Source organism: Rhea americana, unplaced genomic scaffold, assembly GCF_003343005.1.
Source record: "Rhea americana isolate MKP2758 unplaced genomic scaffold, rheAme1 scaffold_42, whole genome shotgun sequence".
Lineage (NCBI taxonomy): Eukaryota > Metazoa > Chordata > Aves > Rheiformes > Rheidae > Rhea > Rhea americana.
The window spans coordinates 4688607-4707038 of record NW_028186557.1 but is presented as its reverse complement, the minus strand read 5'-3'; the positions used below and the strand labels follow the sequence as shown (position 1 = coordinate 4707038).

Here is an 18432-nt window from a genome sequence, read left to right as displayed (position 1 = left end):
AATTACATTGGTGAGAARTAGTCTGTTGGAAATAGTATTATAAATGGAATAAGGCTATAGTTTCCTTAATTTTTAGTTTGAAATTGTCAAGTTGCATAAATTGGAAATAGTTTATAAACTATCTCTTGGGTGTTGTAGTAGTTGCTTTACTTTCTGTGAAAAAATGAAGTGCAATACTTTTGATTAGGCCTTTTTAGTATTCTATTGATGGCTTTTTTGTGCAACAAACTCTYTGCGTTTTATACTTGGATTGAGAGCTATGACTTGGAGAGAAGGACTGGATGTGTCACTCAAGATATGAATTCCAGCATGTGTTTGAGTTTCCTCTAACTCTTTAAAGTAGAGCTGAAAGTGGAAGTATGGAAGAGAATCCTGTACTATTTCCACCAGTTCATTTGTGATAAGGGTTAAGTATTAAAAATATCACTTTGTTAAACACTACAGAAAACCTCTAGGAGTTAAAGTAGACACAGTGAATTTAGAGTTTGCAGAGATGTTTATGCACATGATGGTGCCAAACCACTGTTCCCGTGGCTGACTTTGAAGACTCCAGGGCTAAGTAGGATGTGACTTCCCAGAGGRTACTGAGATCATGTTTAGTGAGGCGGTTATGTCATATAAATGTGGATTCTTGATATTTAAAGTAGTTTCATGTGAAGAATATTCTTCACTGCTGTGTGTAAGTTTGGTTTGCAGTTAAATCCCTATGTCTGTTTTGTGATGAAATGATCTGTTCCAGGTGCCTARCTGTTTCCAGTTTTGGAATTAAACTTTATAAGTGTCAAGATAGAAAAGTAKTCTTGCCTACTGATTAGTGATGTCATTTCTGAAAGAAAGTTGTTTTTCTAGTCATGCATGTGCATGATTAGAAGCAAATTGAGTCATATTATGGGCTTTACTTGAGAACTTTTTGTATACTGACATACAGATTCTGAAAATGTGAAGGTAGGTAGCTTTTTGTAATGGTATATGGTTGAGTTCTGGGTCTAAAAATGACCACTATTTTCATGGCAAATGAACTGTGAATAAAACCTGTTATTTTCAAGCCAAATCTATCTTAATTGACAGAATATGGTGGTAACTAATTTGTCCCTGTGATATTTCCTAATTCCACCTCTACAATACTTTTCTGCTGTTGACAGTATTGCATTAAACAAATCACCGTAGCTGTATTGGACAAGCATACACATCAGCTGAATAAGTGAAAATTTGTCTTGCAGTATAAATGATGGACTTGTGTCTASAGCAAATGTGGCAAGTAGATTATCTTTGGTTGGATCTCAGCATCCTAAAACTGAGCAGATTATTGATGTGATTCACACTAATTTGAAAAGACTGCACCCTTAATACTTGTTTGTTTTTAATTTTTTTTTCTCCCCATGACTACTTAATTCTAGCACTATCTTTATTTGTTGTTTTTTTTTTTTTTCCAGGTTGGGAGATCAACAGAAAGCCCTATAGACTTTGTAGTAACAGATACAATWTCCGGCAGTCAAAACAACGATGAAACTCAGATTACACAGAGCACCATATCGCGTTTTGCATGCAGGATTGTTTGTGACAGGAGCCCACCGTATACAGCAAGGATTTTTGCAGCTGGATTTGACTCTTCTAAAAATATATTTCTTGGTGTAAGTACTACTAATAATTTTTAAATATGAGCAAAATTAATTTTTATTCAGTGTTATCTTCAAACTGCAAATTTTCCTTTTGCTAGTTGATATCYTACACTGGCATTATACTCTGATTACTCCAGTGTGTTAGCCTCAATGTTAAGTATAAACTTCAGTTTTATGTGCCAGGTTTAGTACCGCCTGTGGACTCATAGTGATAATTGTCTTTAACAATAGAGTTCTACTTTGGTAGCRTTAGATGTTTTTTCTTTAAATTTGCTTGCTATATTCTTGATGCTCTTTGAATTTAAGCTACTGTGATAGRTTTGGGTGCTGAAGACCAAGGACACATCAACCACATGATACAAACTAGATGTGCACATTGCACAAATAGTCCATTACAGTGGTTAGGAGCATCCATGTTAGTATTGCCTTTGTGGTCAGTAAAGAAAGCGTGAGTCTCAACTCTGAGCTGACCTGCAGCTAGAGATGCTCTTCAAGTGAGTTGGAAGTAACAAATAGTAATTGGAGGTGTGTAACAAATTGTTACTTAGCACTGTAAGACTGGCAGAAGAGACTTCTTAAAATGCGTTATTTAGAAGTCTGTCTAAGCAGTGCTGATGAGTGAGGCAGTGTTATATTTTAGTGTTGGTAAAGTGTACACTTGATGACTGAAACTTAAGAGTGTAAAACTTTTAGACAAACTTTTCTGGGGTGATTGCGTCACATGCAGGAAAAAGCAGCAAAATGGAAAAATCCTGATGGCCATATGGATGGATTAACAACCAATGGTGTGTTGGTCATGCACCCAAAAGGGGGGTTTACTGAAGAGTCTAAACCTGGAGTTTGGCGGGAGATCTCTGTCTGTGGTGATGTGTACACTCTCCGTGAAACCAGATCTGCTCAGCAAAGAGGGAAACTGGTAAGTCCGAAGTAAACTGGTAATTAAAACAAAATGGAGGATGCTTATTTTCTGGCACTGAATGGATGTAATCGTATTCTAACTGCAGAGCAATAGCTTTGTCCCTGGGTAGCAGGCATTTTAATCACTTGATAGATGTGTGCCACAGTAAATTGTGTACTGCTATTCTGTCTCTGCTTATACAAGAAAATAGTCTTTTCTGTTAGYGTCACTTTCCTGACTGAAATAGCACATAGTATAAAAACTAAATAAACTTTGATCTGGAATTTCCATCTCCTAAAGACCTTCCTGGGATCTGGGGAGATGTGGAAGCTAGTATTGTGGAAAAACAGCTCCATATGTGCTGTTTCAAAAGGAAGTCAGCTTGCATGCAAGACTGGTTTGGATATTTCCAGCTTCTGTTTGATTTACTTGCTACTAGGATGATAYGAGAAACCTTACTGAGTAGTTTTCTGTATCGTCCTACAGAGCAGGATGAGCTTTGCCTTTATCAAAACCGAAAAGTTTTGGCTGCCAGAGACCTGTGGCATAAAGAAATGGGACAGARGTTCCCATGAAAATGTGTTTCCATTCCTCTGTAAAAGCTGGAAGGGAATCTTCACAGTTCTCTTTCTTTCTGCTTCCCAGATCTTGGGGGCCTAGGAAGGAGGTTGCTATCTTGCTGCTTCTCATCTTCCTTTCCCTTAAAGCAAAAGAAAACAAAACTCCACATGTAGAAGCTAGCAAACTACACAGCCAAAACCCTGCTCACTGTAGCAGATGAGCTTCCACAGAAGTCCTTTATAAACTTCTCAGCAGGACCTGGGTAGATGAATACTGTCCAGTCTGTAGGTGTGGAAAAGCCTTCCATAGTTCACCCTTGCTGCTCTTTGAGGGAGAGTTTCCTCTCCAGGGAGTGAGAAGATGTTTTGAGAGCCTTCACAGCCAAGATGCCCCTTTAGTAACTTTACCATCCAGCTGCTACACTTCAAAGATGGTGAAAGTGCAGGGGCAGATGGAGATTGCTCCCTTCTCTGTGCCAAATTTTATGTTGTGCTGCAACGTTGGATTCCCAGTAGTTCGGTGTTGTAAAGGTGTCCCATACGCTCTGGCTGAACGGACTTTGCAGCTTTGCCATTTGCTTTGCAGAAAACTGACTACTTAAAGGGCTGAGAAAAATGGAGTTTGAATATCTTGTTCTGCTTTCAGTAGACAGCTTGCCCTGCACAAATTGCTTTGCCACTTTAATGGTGACAGACAAATATTGCCTCGGGGACTGGGACAGATGATGTTGCGATTGCGCCCTTTGTATGTGGTTAGCAAAACACCTTATTAGTGCTGGTAAAGAAAAGCAATGCTAAAACAAATGAATTCCCCTCTCCTGCATCCAGAGTGACTTGAATTCTCATTTAAATAAAATTATGTAGCACACTGGTATTGATGTGATCAGTATTTGCCGATTGGGTTCATAAAACCAAATGTGCACCGTATAATGAATTGAGCACATTGCGTACTAGGAAGCTTTTTCCTCTTTTGTTTGTGAAGGAATTATCTGAGTGTATCAAATCAAGGATTCTCTCATCTCTACACCAACCACTGAATTTTTCTGCTGGCGGCACTTTATAGTGGTGACTTTTTATCTGTAGTCTGCATTGCATCATCTACATGTTTTGTGCAAGGATGATCCAGAGTAAATCTGTGAATTTCAACTGGATTAAAATGTAAATGCCAAATTGATTGTAATTCTTAGTATTCTCATGCAGACATAATGATTTCATGTGACCTACTTAATGTCCAGGCTGTCTCTTTGGCTGTAATTTGTGTTTTTAACCCTCTTTGTGTACAAAGCTGGGCAGCAGGTCTATTTGATTTCAGAAAGGTCCTTTTTAATATATATTCATCACTGCTAGACTGAGAGCAATAGCATGAATTGCCTATATATTTGTGACAGTAAAAATGATTAGAATACTTCACCAAAGTACAGTGTGTGTTTAGCATAATCTTTTGAAAATGTGTTATAAGCACCTGCTTTTATTCAGGTGAGAGAAGCCTTTGGGCTATGCACACTGCGTTTGTATCTGCTTGTAATACCCCATTGAATAAAGGGCCTGGTTTGGGGGGCACGGGGAGGGAGTTAATTCTTTGGAAGCTGAGCCTGTGTAGCTTCAGTTGCAGAACTTGTCACTTGAAAAATTCAGCTGGCAGTTCACTTTATGCTGTAATGATGATCTATGAGAGTACCTGTGAATGCGGCTGGTATTCCATTTGTCTTCCATTTATCGTTAATACATCTGCAGAAAAGCGTTTCACTGTTGATGTACGCTGTGGGAGCTCGTGCTTCTGCAAAACGCTCTACGCTTGCCACAAGCCAAAAAATGGTATGAGAGTAGCAGGACAGCTGCTCTGTCCTGGATAGCAATTTTTAATCTAAAGCAGATCTTTCGCTGCCTGAGTGTCTCTTTGCTCATCTGTGCAGGCAAAGAACTCCAAAGGGAGCAATCTGGCTGCCCTGCTAATACAGCCCTTAGAGAATGGCAAGTTTATTCTTCAGTCTGTCAGGACTTACTGTAAACCCAATAGAAAATCAGTATTAAAGATAGAGGAATTAATGGCATGCTAAAAGGTGGGTAGGGATTTCTGAAGAAGTTTACATAAAGTAATTCTTTAGGAATAGTATTCCAGAAAGGAAAACTGTGCAGTATCTAGTATTGCCAGAGCACATATCTATAGATGCAGGTTTAGGAACTTCCTTGCAAGCACAGAATAAAGACCCATGCTCCTTATAATCTAAATGTAAGATGAGAGACAACAGATGGATTTGGACAGGGTGCCATGAAGAAACAATACAACAAAATTAGTATRCTAGAGAGGGGTAACAATGTGGTAAAGACGACAACACCTTTACAGAACTCTTGTCCCTGAAAGCAGCATCTTAGACTTACCTACTTGTTCTTGTGTTCTACCACTAGGTAGAAAATGAGACCAATGTCCTACAAGATGGTTCTCTTATTGAYCTGTGTGGAGCCACCCTTCTGTGGAGAACAGCAGATGGACTGTTTCACACCCCAACTCAGAAACACATTGAAGCTCTGCGACAAGAGATAAATGCTGCCAGACCACAGTGTCCTGTTGGGTTAAACACTTTAGCGTTTCCCAGCATTAACCGTAAGGATGTGGTAGAAGAGAAGCARCCTTGGGCATACCTCAGCTGTGGTCATGTTCATGGTTATCACAACTGGGGACATCGCAGTGACACAGAAGCCAATGAGCGGGAATGTCCTATGTGCAGAACCGTTGGCCCCTACGTGCCTCTTTGGCTTGGTTGTGAAGCAGGCTTTTATGTGGATGCTGGTCCTCCAACTCATGCTTTCACCCCGTGTGGACATGTGTGCTCTGAGAAGTCTGCAAAATACTGGTCTCAAATCCCTCTGCCTCATGGTACTCATGCATTTCATGCTGCCTGCCCTTTTTGTGCAACACAACTGTCTGGGGAACACAACTGCATCAAACTAATTTTTCAGGGTCCAATTGACTGATACAATTTTGCGGTGACCACAATAACACGTTCTTTAACAACTTACTGTGAAGATTTTGCCACTAACTCCAGATTTTACCTTTTCTTTTTTTTCATAATATTATTACTAGGGTGGTAGGGTGGGGATGGGGACCTACAAGGAAATTGTGAGGGACTGTGGTGAAATGGGATACATTGATACCTGGAACTTGACAGATATCAGTGGTGTTGCATGCTCAAAAGCAGCATATTCATGAAGTCTTCTTGGTCAAATTGTAGTATATTTGTAATCTTTTTATTAGTACCCTGGATCAGAAAAAGGGGTCTTACTGATTTTTTTAAGCTAAGATTTTTTTAATGGAAAGRTTTTTTCTTCTAAACTTTGACAAGCCTTTAAAACCTATTTTTCAAAGCTAGAAGGAACATACAGAATGTAACTGTCTTTAATTTGCAATATAATTTAACTTGAATAGTTTCTCAAGGAGTTAATATAGAATGTGTGGACAGCCATAGGTGAATGTTCACTAGAGATAATTGGTTATGTAAGAGAGAAGTTAGCTGCCTAAATTGTAGAGTATAAATGCTATTAAAATATCTATTATGGTATAACACAGCTGGCCAAAAAGGCATCAAGGATTACTTGAAACTGAGGAAATCCTGTTTGCATTGATTTCCTTTCAGTGTAGTAGATATCCACTGTTCATTATGTATGGTATGTAGCCCTCCCTTTTTTTTTTTTTCTGTTGTTGTGTTTTTGTTTTAACCTGCATCTAGTGAAATTGCTTTACTTTTCTACATATATAGTTCTGGTTTTCAAGCCAATATTCTGTATATGTGTAGCCCGGCCTCTTTATTTCTGCTTGACTTAGCCTCACCTAACTGCTCCTTGCATGCCCGGAACCATTGGGTTAATTAAGATGTAGCAAATCTTTACAAACTGCATTACTGAAGGGGTGGTACCGCAGCAAGACAGAAGGTTTAGGTACTATTTATGCAGAATTTATTTACATAGACCTGAATTCAGGAAAGCACTTAGTATGTGTTTAAATATAAGCCCATGGATGGGACTGCTTAGATTCTCAAGTGCTTCAATGGATTGTGGTTATACACTGTTGTGTTTCAAAATAAAAAGCAATTAAAAAATAAGCTTTTTCTTATTAAGCTCACTTACTAGCCAAAATGCTGTGAGAASAGCATCCTTTCTAGTTCAGCTGAGTATTTTTTGTTCAGTTTTCAACTTGCTGCAATCTGTCACCTTTTTTGCAGATTGAGATGTGTTTGTATCTGTTTTTTTTCAAATGTTTGCAAATCAAACAACTCAATTGTAATCAAATATATGCATCAGGGGGGTACATCTGAAGCAGATCACTTGAAATTCCAGACTTTTAAAGGGAGCTTGTAGATGTTTACTATGAAAATAATTAAATCAGTTTCATATGAGATGTACCTCTCCTACTGCTATTTTCATTTTATACAGAATAATTATTCCTTATTTGTTTTGTCTTTTTTTTCTTACTGTACTCTTGGTATCTGAGGTATCAATATATCCAGGTTAAAAAAAAAAAGAATTTTGGGGAAAATCCTAACTTCACTAGATGAAACTGATCAGTCAAACTCAGTTCTGCGTAATCAACCATAGCTTTTTGCTATATTTGTGCCCTTTGTATAAATATATAATTTATATGATTTTAATATATTCTGTATATATACTTGAATTGGCCTGTTCATATTTTGGTTGTAAAATTGTTTTATAGTTAACCTTATAAACATTCTACATGTCCCTTGCCAGTGGTTATGGGACATACTTTGTCTGCTGCTGTTTTTAAAATAATTTTGCTGTATAAATGTTCAGCATTTTAATACTTCGAAAATAGCTTTCCTTTTTATTCTTTTGCTTTAAAAGTTTTTCGTTCTGCAGCATTTTCTCTAAAAATCCCATACTGTACAGTTTGTCCCACTCAGTGATTGCGGATAGGATGAATCCTGTTGACCTAAAACTATATGCTTCTTCCTAGTGCCTTTTCAATGAGATCCTCTTGTGATTCCATATTCCAAGTCCRTACTCCCACAAGACAGTTGTCAAGAATGGCAGTCCAACCAGCCTGGGAAAGAAATGCCTTTGGCCTTCAGTACCTTGTCCTGGTTTTGGGCGTAACCACGAGGGTGCCTCTTCCCTGTCTCTGTTCAGCGTGAGTTCCTCAGGTCCCATCTGCATTCTGCAGCATTGCTTCTGTTCAGCATATACCTCATCTGTGAGAGGCAGGCTCGCCTCCACCTYGGTCATAGCGGACTCTCTGAAATGCTTAAATTCCTTCACAAGAGATGCTCTGGAAGCTTTCAGGAAACGTTCCTTCCTGAATTCAGGCCGCCAGCGGCGTGTCGAGGCTGGCGGCCGGAGTTGGGCGGCTCTCGTCCTCGCCGAGCTCCCCGCGCTCCGCGGCTCTGCGCTGGCAGCCGCTCTGCTGAGCGTGGGCCGATCAGGATTCGCGTGCGTGGTCTTGCTCTGAGAGTAAAAGGATTGTAAACGTGCAGGTTTCAAGGCATCTCCATATCAAACTGTAGCARCAAAGGAAAAAAGTAGAACAGCTTAATTGCTGCTTTGGGGCTTCACATACCTGTGCCCTGTGCAAAGCAAAGCGACAGCGTTCGAGTTCTCGCTGGCAGTGCGTGCCCACCGCCTGCGTGCGGTGTGGTTGGCCCGTGCGAGGTAGGAGATGGGCTGGTGGTGCTTAGCTGAAGGAAGGGTCCTTTTGAAACACTGCGTTTTACGTGAGATGTTTTTGTTTCTTTCATCACCAGCGGTTCTGTAGTAACACAAGAAATACTGCAGGAAGGAAAAGTCTCCTCTTACCTGGGAAGCAAACTTCCCCAGTTCTTCTGCGCAAGTCCAAGTACTTTGCCCTTAACCTGTGTTCCAGTCTAGGGTGAGTCYCACAGAGTTGGGTTTACTGGGAAGACAAAGGAGTTTAATATTTTTTTTCCCCAAACAGCACTGCCACATGTGCTGCTCTGCTCACATGATGAACTGTTTGGTTGCTTATGTTTTTTCTCCTTCTCTTGTTCTCAACAACGCACCTCGTTACTGGTAACTCGAGYTGGGGGGAAAACAATTTCTGGGTAAATAAGAACAATTCTGTTTGGAGGGAGTAAAGTTGAGAACCACACTCAAACTTTATTTTTTTGGAAGGCTGTTTCATGATCTCRGTATTGCTGTGTTTCTTTCATACCATTCCAAGAGCTGGCAATAACGTATTCTGTAAGGATTATTTTTTCACTTGTTACTGTTGATTCTATTTGTATGCTTCAAAAACAGCTTTTACTGCATAACTTTTAGCTAAAAGTATTTTTCTAGGCTGATCTTAAAAAAAAAAAAAAAAAAAGAAAAAAGAAAAAAAAAAAAGAAGAAACCACCACCAGCCTCATACCCACACACACATTGGAGCTGTAACACTTTCCACTTCCCTGTCTCCTGGCTGCTTCATGATACAGTACTGAAGTCTGAATAGTGGCCTCAGCAGTAAGTTGTGTTCTTGTTTGAGTTGTGGTCCAAATTGTACAAAAATCCCTAGCATGGTACTGCATTTTAATCAAGATCCCTTTTTTCAAGTGCAGTCGCTTAACACCTCAGGGTAGCTTGGTTTAATAGTTAAAGGAGGATTTTTTTTTCTCTTTGTGAGGGTGGGGATTGGGCCCAAAGGAGGAGGAAGCCTTTGGCAAGCTGCTTGCGTGAGGGCAGCAGGCCCACCTTGAAGCGAAGACACGCCAATAGTGGATCAGAAACGTGACTGTAGCCGTTCCCCCAGTAAAAAGGCCTCTCTCCAGCTCTGTAGGAAGCTCCAGGATGCCTTTGAAAGGCTGTGATCTTTCAAACCAAAAGACTTTGGTCATTTTAATGACAAATTTTGGAATTCTAGGATTCCGTTTCGGAGCGTGGCCAGGGAGCAGAGGCGCTGACCGTGAGCTCCGCTGGAACGCTGGGCGTACAGCAGTGAGAACCTACGTACTCTCTGAACAGAAAACTTCCTTYTCTTCTTGCCTCTCCACATGCACCACCCAAAACAAACTCGTGGCTTGAACTGTGGTACCTCTCCTGTTTGTGCTGTGGCAGTAGCTGGTATACTTGCTGCTGGCTGTTTCTTCTGATTGCTATGTAACCTTTTGAAAAAGGAAGTTTCTTCAAAAGAGAAACATTTCTGTCCATCTAGTCAGGACACTTTCCTGATGTCARAAAACTACTGGTAGTGTTCCAGCCATCGCTGGAACAGGTATAAGGCATTTAAATGTGTTTTTAGTTTAAGAAAGTTGACCTGGCTTAACTCCTGCTCTTGTTTAAAGGTAACTGCAAACAACCTTTTTGAAACAAGCTGTGCCTGCTGTTACGCCTTGTGAAGGATCACTGTCACAGGTGGTGAGTCTCGGTTTCCCCGTGATTGTTGGTCRCTTGCTGAGTTGATGTGAAGCAAAAGCTCCCACAGACCTGGCAATTAGAGCTGTTGGCCCCAAAGCAGTCGAGAAGCAGCCGTCTGCTAGGCGCTTGAGGTGGATAAAGCCAGACAGCCCAAACACTTTCGAATGTTCTGGTCAAGGACTCTTCCTTCTKTTTGTTTCCTCAGGTTTTTTTTAGCCTCTTGTGAAATTTTTGTTCCTGTCATCTTCCATTCAGCTGTGTAGTTGCAGGTAAACAAGTAAATATAACTTGGAGAGAAACTCCGAACGCGTGCCTAAACAGATGCTTTTAGGCTTGCTTTTCTCTTCAGGGGAAACACAAATGTGAGTTCCAGGCTTTTTTGGTGATTCTCTCATTACTCTGATTTTGTAGGCAGTCTTCACGCTTATTATAGTGAATTAAAAGGAAAAACTTAGAAGTTAAGGCTGATATAGAGGTGTGTGTTGGGGGGTGTTTCTAAAAACAAGTGGACGAACTTCAGCAGGCCTTGTGCAGACTAAATCCCGCCGACGGCAGCAGACGTTTGGTCTTGCAAGAAGTGCAGAGTTAGGCTCTGACGGACAGCGAAGATGCAGCTTTGTTTTGTTTGATCTGAGTTTGTGTTTGCTGGCAGCACAAAATTGCGTGGACCACTGAATTACAGAAGACACTGGTGACTTTTTTTTTCTTTCTTCTATTAGGGGCATATTTATAATTTCCTGATGGGCAAACTAGTCTTCAAGCCAGGTGGAAGTCCCTTCTGTTTGTGCCCTAGATAGCAGGTGGTTAGGGATGGGTATCATTTTTCGCTCGGATCAAAYACACGATGGGGAGGCCCTTGAAGGCTCATTCGTCTTGTGATACGACCGTAGGGAAAGTCTCATTCACGCAGTGAACCGTCTATATCAGAGAAGCTATGTTTTCCTTTATACAATGTTAGCAGCTGTTAAACTTCTGGGTATGTTTGTAAAATTGGTCTTTTATACATCATGTGAAATGGACTGAAATAATTTCTTTGCTGTTGTACCTGTGGAAGTACAAGCCATTTTACAGGAGAAAAAAAATCAAAAATTAAAATGCTATCTCATTAATGACTGAGTCCTTTAGTGTCTTCTTCCCTCCCCCCTCCCTTGTTAAGGTTTGGTTGTTAAGGTTTAACTTTGAGTTGAAAAAAACACATCAAAAACTTTAAGAACAAACACTTTCTCCTACCCTTTTATCCCCTTTCTTCTACTCCTCAAGAAACAAAATCCCCCTTTGATTGACAATTCTTACGTATTCAAGGTAGTGGAGTGTATTCAGGTATAAGTGCCCTGAAATTTCAGTTAATTCACATCCCTGATTTTTAAATTGAACTATTTGTTTTCAATGCCAACTACTTTCCTGCTGTGTTAACGTAATTGCTAAATAAAAGCAACTTCCAGGAATAATATGCTTTGTAACTCAAGATTAATTTCCACAGTGGTAACTCAGTGTTTTGTTTGCATCTGTGTATTTTTCCCTGTCTGTATGCAGTCCCTGAATACATTAAGCRTTTTTTTCAAACAAAAGCTAAAATGGATTGTCTGTCTCTCTTTTTTTGGTAAGTAGAAGAAAACGTTGGCATGAATGTAGGAAAGGGAAATAAAAATATCTGCAACTTTTTCTAAATGTGGTTGTCTGCCAATTTGCTATCAGGCTTCTTTGTAATTGGAGAGTATTAAATAATTTTGAGGGGAAATGCTCCCAAGGGAATGGGAGAAGGGGAAGCTCTGCTTTGTCTGTATGTGGGTGTGCCCGTCTATCAAGGGACGAGGAAAACTTTGGTTTCCTGTGGGACCGTTGCTTTATGTATAGGTACCAGGTTCGTTTCAGCATGCCTTAACTGTGCTTAAAGTTATCTTGGTGATATACTGTATAGATGCAGTCAGACTTCAGTATCTCGTGCGTAGGCATCTTGGTGCCTTTCTGAGTAGGGCGTCTGTGTAGGAAGTATGTTGAAAAAGCACTGTACAATTAAAGAAGAGCTGTTTGTACCTGCCCGAGCATATGGACAACGCTATGAAGGATTGGGAGATACAGTAAGAGGAGTGGTTCTGCTGGGGACATGGGGTCAGAGTAGAGAAGCTGTCAGTTTGCCTTGGTGTTGTCTGCTGATCTATCTCCTCCTGCTAAAGAAGGAGATAAGCATCAGACCAAGAAACAAGGACTGAGACAGAGGAAGAGGGGAGAATTCAGAACTGATGTCGCACCTGACGGCCTGGGAAGAGCAGGGTTGCTAGCATGATCCTGCAGTATCCCTCAGTAATAACGTTTTTGTGGGTTTGGATGCAAATTTTGTGGATCATAAGTCAGTTCTATCAGGCAACATTACAAGTTTGTTTTTACCTACACTTTTAAGTCTACATTCACTTTATGAAGACAAGAGGCCCAAGCTTCTTCATAATACAAGAGAGGCTGATGCCTTTGGCTCTCCAAAGCAAGAGAGACATCTTGTAGTGTTCCTGCTTGTGAAGTTCATGCTGAAGGGCTTTATGGAAGACTGTGCTTGAGGAGAGCACTTCTTACTCTCCCCTGCCAGCCTAAGGTTGAGGATTTGAAATAATGCTCTTCGAATGTCTTCTGGCTTTGCATGTGAGAAGGCTTCTCTACTGGATGCAGAATGGAAAGCTCTGAATGACACTTAGCATATCTAGAGGGAGAGAAGCTGTCATGCTCCGTACTTGAGTGTTCGTAAAGTTTYGGTGCGAGCCAAAACCACTTGCCTTACTGCTTGTTCCACCATGGTCTTCCACTACCCAATTAAAAATGTTATGGTCTTTTTTCTTCCCCCTACTACCTGTCAAAGACTGTGTGTATTTCTGCTGCTGTGTTACATGGCTGTAACACTTCACTTGTTAGTTACTACAGCCTTGGCTGCTGTGAAATAATTTCTGCAAGATGTTTCCAAAGCATTTGTGATTACTACTCTTTCCCCTTTAAAAGTATTACTGTATAGATGCATATTTTTAGAAGGAGCTTCTATCTGCCTTAGTTTTACRTGAGACTTCTGAAGTGTGACATAGAGGTCTGAGCCTGAATTTTTTTTCTCACTGAAAACTCACGCTCAAAGACAGGATCAAGATGAGGAAATGTGTAACAGCAGAAAAACTCAGTAAGAGTTAAGTGAGTGTTTACAATTGTGGTAGATTAGATGCGTGTGAACGTGCACGGAGAGAGAGATTGCTAATAAATCAATGGAGATACATTGCTTTGGGAAAGGGGAGGATGAAGCTCCTCAGATCTTGTTGCAGATGTTCAGCATGTGGCATCGTTGGTGCTAGATGTGTTTGGTGTTTGGCATCATCAGTGCTAGATGCCAACTGTTTGCAGACCTCTTAAGCAAAAGAGGGGAATACCAGCGTTTTCCTTTGTGGTTTTTGTCGGCTGCACCAGCACAGTGAATTCCCTACGCTGTTGTGAACTCTGGAAAGKAGAAGGAGCAGGCCGTGAAAGAACGGGCCCTACCCTTTCAACTGAGGGAGAATTTCCCACTTCTGATAAACTGCTGTTTTTAAGAGCAGCTGTGGGGAAGCTGGAGAAGGGAAGAAGGCTACATTTAAGAGGCCTCAGGAAGTGCAAAAATAGATTCAGACTCCTGTGCTCTGCGGTAGGAGCATTGGAGAGTGTGGTTGCTCTTGCCAAAGAGAAGTGATTTGGACTCCCCTTCTCCATTTGCTGTGAATAGAGCTGTGCTGGCCGTGGGGAAGTCTACATGCAGACTGATGGAGGGTGCTTGTACCTATGCCGGAGGCCAAATCTTGTGGTATTCCATGGTAAGGAAGGGACCCTTGTTYCAGTTGGTATGAAAATGCTAGGTCATGAGCTGTAGAAAGCTCTGGTGTGTTGAGTAGCTGCTTCTGGTAGAAGGGCTTCTTGAGTGGCGTGACACAGCCTGGTTTTGCTAGGGGTGGTGCCTGGCCCAGGCTCTCTGGAAGCCCCAAGCCTTACTTCAGTGCATCACCTTGCAAAGCTAAGGGGGGTGTGCTCCAGGCTGCTTCAGTCCTGATTCAGCTCAGCAGCGCTGGGCAGCCACCTAGCCGGGGTGTTAGTCRCACGGAGGAGCGAGGGCTCAGCCCCAGGGCATTTTGGGATTTGGGCTAAATTGCCTGTCAAGCTAAGACTGCAAACTGAGTTCAGCAGGCTGGTGAGAGCAATGAATAACATCTGGCTGGTCTCAGGTCTGTGGCATGCCATCTCTCCTCTTTATTTCCTTCTGAGAGGTAGGAAGTGAATGGCTGGAGAAGGGGTGGAGGAAGGACAAACAGAACTGGATTAATTGGGAGCATTTTCCCTTCTGGTGTTGTAAGTGATTCARTGATCTCTGCCTGCTTGTGCACTGGAAGACCAGCGTATTCCCTACAGGCTTCACTGTGCAAACCCAGCTCTGGGCTCTCTTCCYTGCTCTGCCACTTCTCTGCTTCATCCTGGGAAAACTGCTTTGCTCTCTTCTCTGTGTACGCAAACACTGTCCTGTTTGGAAACAGCAGGACCTTGATCTCTGCTGAAGTCATTGTAGAAAGACTCTTACAATGCTACCAGCCTTAGCTGCCCTGTGCTGTAATAGCTGGGTGGCATCTAAAGCTGAAAACCAACAGAGCCCRAGGGGAGGAGGCATCGCAACAAAGAGGACAGGGATGACTTCTAGTTGGGCTTTCCCCTGCTCTGCACTTGGGCAAGATGTTTTTCATTTCCCCTTTCCTATCTAAATAATAGGAACTGCAGGAGTAACCTCCTGGAGGGCCCTGCAGATTTTCTGAGGGTTTTCTGACCATAACTCTAGGTTTTTGACTGAAGGGTTGTTTTCACTGCAAGCAGTTTTTTTTTAAATAAAATATTCCCTGCAGAAATTCTAGGGTTTCTTTCATATGTCAGTTCTTCCTCCACCTCCTGGGCACTCACAGGAGTGCTCTCTTTTCAGTAATATAGGAGTTTCCCCTCTCTCCCTCCCCTTTCCTATCAGGGTAGGCTATTCCAGCCCTGGAGTCTTCCACACAGRCCCTTCATGTCCTCATCCTTCTGCCTTTCCTCTGTCCCTCATGGGGCTTCTTCACTGCTCCTGTGAACCGAGGGCTCTGGAGATTTGGGAGCAGGCTGGGTGCYGCAGTTCTTGCATCACCACTTGCGGGGAAGTGTACCGGAAAAGTCTGTGGTGTCACGCAGAGGTAAGGACAGAGGCAGGTAAGAGYGTAGGTAGAGGCTGAGAGTATCTGAGAAGTGCGATCCCAGGAGAATGGACAGGGGAGACAAGACAGAGTTGAGGACAGGAGGACCAAGGGGAGGAARAGAGTCTTTGGGCTTTCTGAGGGCAGCTCAGCAATGAGAAGCCCAGCACAAACTCTGGAAAAGCCCAAAGTTCAAGGCTCGCTTCCCCCTCACTGCCCAGCTGGTGRCACATTGCTTATTTCCAGGTTCAGCCCCTGGTGGACTGGCCGCCCCGGCTGCCTTCCTGGCAGGGCTGAGGGCTGCAGGCAGGACACTGGTGCGATGCCTGTGGGGTTGCTCTTCTCTGATGGGTGGGTTGATGGCCTGAGGAGACAKCAGTGTGCATGGCAGCCCTTTTTTGGAAGGGAGAGCCAGGAGGGTCACCTTGCCCCACATCAGGAGCAGCTGGGGATCTATGCATATAACCAGATGTCTAGATGGCCAGGAGCCTCCTGGGGACAAAGCAGTAAGTTTTACAGCCTGAAGTATGTGGAAGAAGCCTTTGGCCCTGGCACATATGTGGGCCAGATGTTCTACCTTGCCTATGTCACGTGTGGTAGGTGAGCAGGTGGTGGAGATGGGGCCCTGTTCTGCTACCTAAGCTTTCCCAGGCAGCAACACCCGTGTGTGCACTAAGCGCACTGAGGACTCCGTGTCTGGTGCAGCAGGGACCCGGTGCACCAGTGGATGGATGAGGAGCATGCAGTAACTTTCTTGTTCTGGTCTTGCTGTCCWTGCATGGTTCAATTTGGCAGCAGTAGGTCCATGTCCTAGCTAGGGCAGACTCACTGCAGCCTGCCAGGTCAAACAGTGCCTGCCAAGTAGCTCTTTGTATGGGATTTCCAGCATCTGGGAGCACACACATATGCAAAATTCTCTTCTTGGCCTGAACAGAATTTGCAGATGGAAGAAGAGAAACATCTGTTAACATAACCTGATGCTGGGAGGCAGTACCTATGGCCTTGCTGGAAGCAGGTTCTTTTTAAGACAAAGGAGCAACTTGCTGGTATTAATCCTAAGCGTGGTCTCATCCAGTTTCTAAGGAAGGCAATGTTTTGTGGTCTATGCTGACAGATACAGAGCTCCAYTGATGTAGGTTATTTTGGGAAAAATGTCTCATCTGAATGCAATTCCCCCCACCAGGAAAACTTCGGTTGGGTTTGAGTAAACTCTGCAACCGAACATCACTCCTCCATCAAACGTTTCTGAAGAGAAGTTTGGGGAACGTTTTGTTCTGCAGAAACAGTCAGCCCCTCTTGCTTGTCCTGAAGTAGCACCACCAAGTCCATTAAAATACTAAAGCTATCTCTAAGGTGATGTTTCATCCAGAACACTTTAGAGGTTCAAGTAAATGATCCCACAGTTCTCCTGGGGTCAAAGATAGCTGGTTACTGGAAATATTGCGTGCACCAGGCAAGTACACCAGAGAAAYTTCCTCTAAAGCCCAAAGTCTTTTCAAGTGGTTAATGATGCTGAAGCGGCTGGGAAAAGAACTTAGACGTTGTCTGCAGATTTGAACGACTTGGCGTATTATGTGCTTAAGTTCTGCAATTACTAAGGCATGGAGCATGCTATGGAAGAGCGCCTTGGCCCTTAATCTCRGCAAATGGATATTGACGTCCCTCCATGGAAATCAGTGAAACTATTGYGTTATGCTGCTCTGGATCTGGCTTTATTTAGGGAATTTTTTTAGAAACAAATCCTGGGATTTTGGCAGGACTTCTCTGGAGCAAGGTTGTGTTTAGCCTGGGAGGATAAACAACTGTTAATGTTGCAGTGTGCACTRCAGCCCTGTTCGTGCCTCCAGATCTCCTTGTGCCTGCACGCTCTACGAGCAAGGACTGACTGGAGTTAGGTCCTGCCTTTCTGAACTGAAGATGAGCTGGTGATGATTGGCTTCTATGAAAAACAAATGTCTTGGTTTTGGAGTAAAAACATTAGCAATGGAAAATCACCGTCGCTGATGGATGCTGCAGCCGAGGGCTTGATCTGGTGACCTCGGCTGATGCACGAATTTCCTCATTCTGCAGAACATTGAGTAGCAGCTAACTAATCGCTTCCAGCCTCTGGACTTGGGAAAAAAAATGAATCTTTCAAATTAGATGTGATGTTGGGCTGAATGTTCGTGTCTTCATGCGCTGGGAAAGCTGTACCTGTGCACAACAGGAGCAGAAATCTTTGGCCAGAGGGGCAAGGGCTGYGATGGTGGGGACGATGTGGGGAGGCTGTTACAGGTGTTAACTGGTGTGTTGGTTGCACTGGCTGTGACTTGGAGAAAGCCYGGTGTGCGGAAGAAAACTTGGCTCGTGTTTTATGCAGCTGTCCTGGGTAACTGAGCAATGGTCAATGCCTGAAAGCAAAGGAAAACATGGGATCAGCAGTTAATAGGCGCTTGGGTATTAAATCAGTGTGTGAACCACCTGGTTTTGGGCTGTGTTGAGTGTAGCACTTGCGTCCTGAAGCACCTCCAATCGAGGTCTGAAGCACCAGGAGAAGGAAAATCCACGATGCTCCTTGGAGGGGCGCTTGAGCGGCTGATGATCTTCCCGTCAGAATGCGTGTCCTGTTATTTGGTTTAGTCTGGCCCCGCTTTTCCGTCATCCTCTCTTGTAACACACTGAAATCCTTTGGCTCTCAGTCTTTTCCTCCCATCCAGGTGCTCTGACACGGTCAAGCAGCTTTCAATCTTCTTTCCTGTAAGCTTAAGCAGGGTGAGATCCTACGAGCCTTTCCGCACGCTGCTTCATCCTTTTTT

General features: G+C 42.8%; 1 protein-coding gene across 2 annotated transcripts in view; it reads left to right on the top strand.

The window, feature by feature from the left end:
• The window catches only part of PELI2 (pellino E3 ubiquitin protein ligase family member 2), a 78874-nt gene extending 69439 nt beyond the window's left edge, over positions 1-9435 (top strand). For both annotated transcript variants that reach the window (XM_085315089.1, XM_085315088.1), the window contains exons 4-6: positions 1434-1631; positions 2347-2535; positions 5484-9435. In XM_085315089.1, the coding sequence (XP_085171215.1) occupies positions 1434-1631; positions 2347-2535; positions 5484-6050 (954 nt within the window). In that variant the 3' untranslated portion in view covers positions 6051-9435. The remainder of the gene's footprint in view (positions 1-1433; positions 1632-2346; positions 2536-5483) is intronic.
• Positions 9436-18432: the final 8997 nt, after the last annotated feature.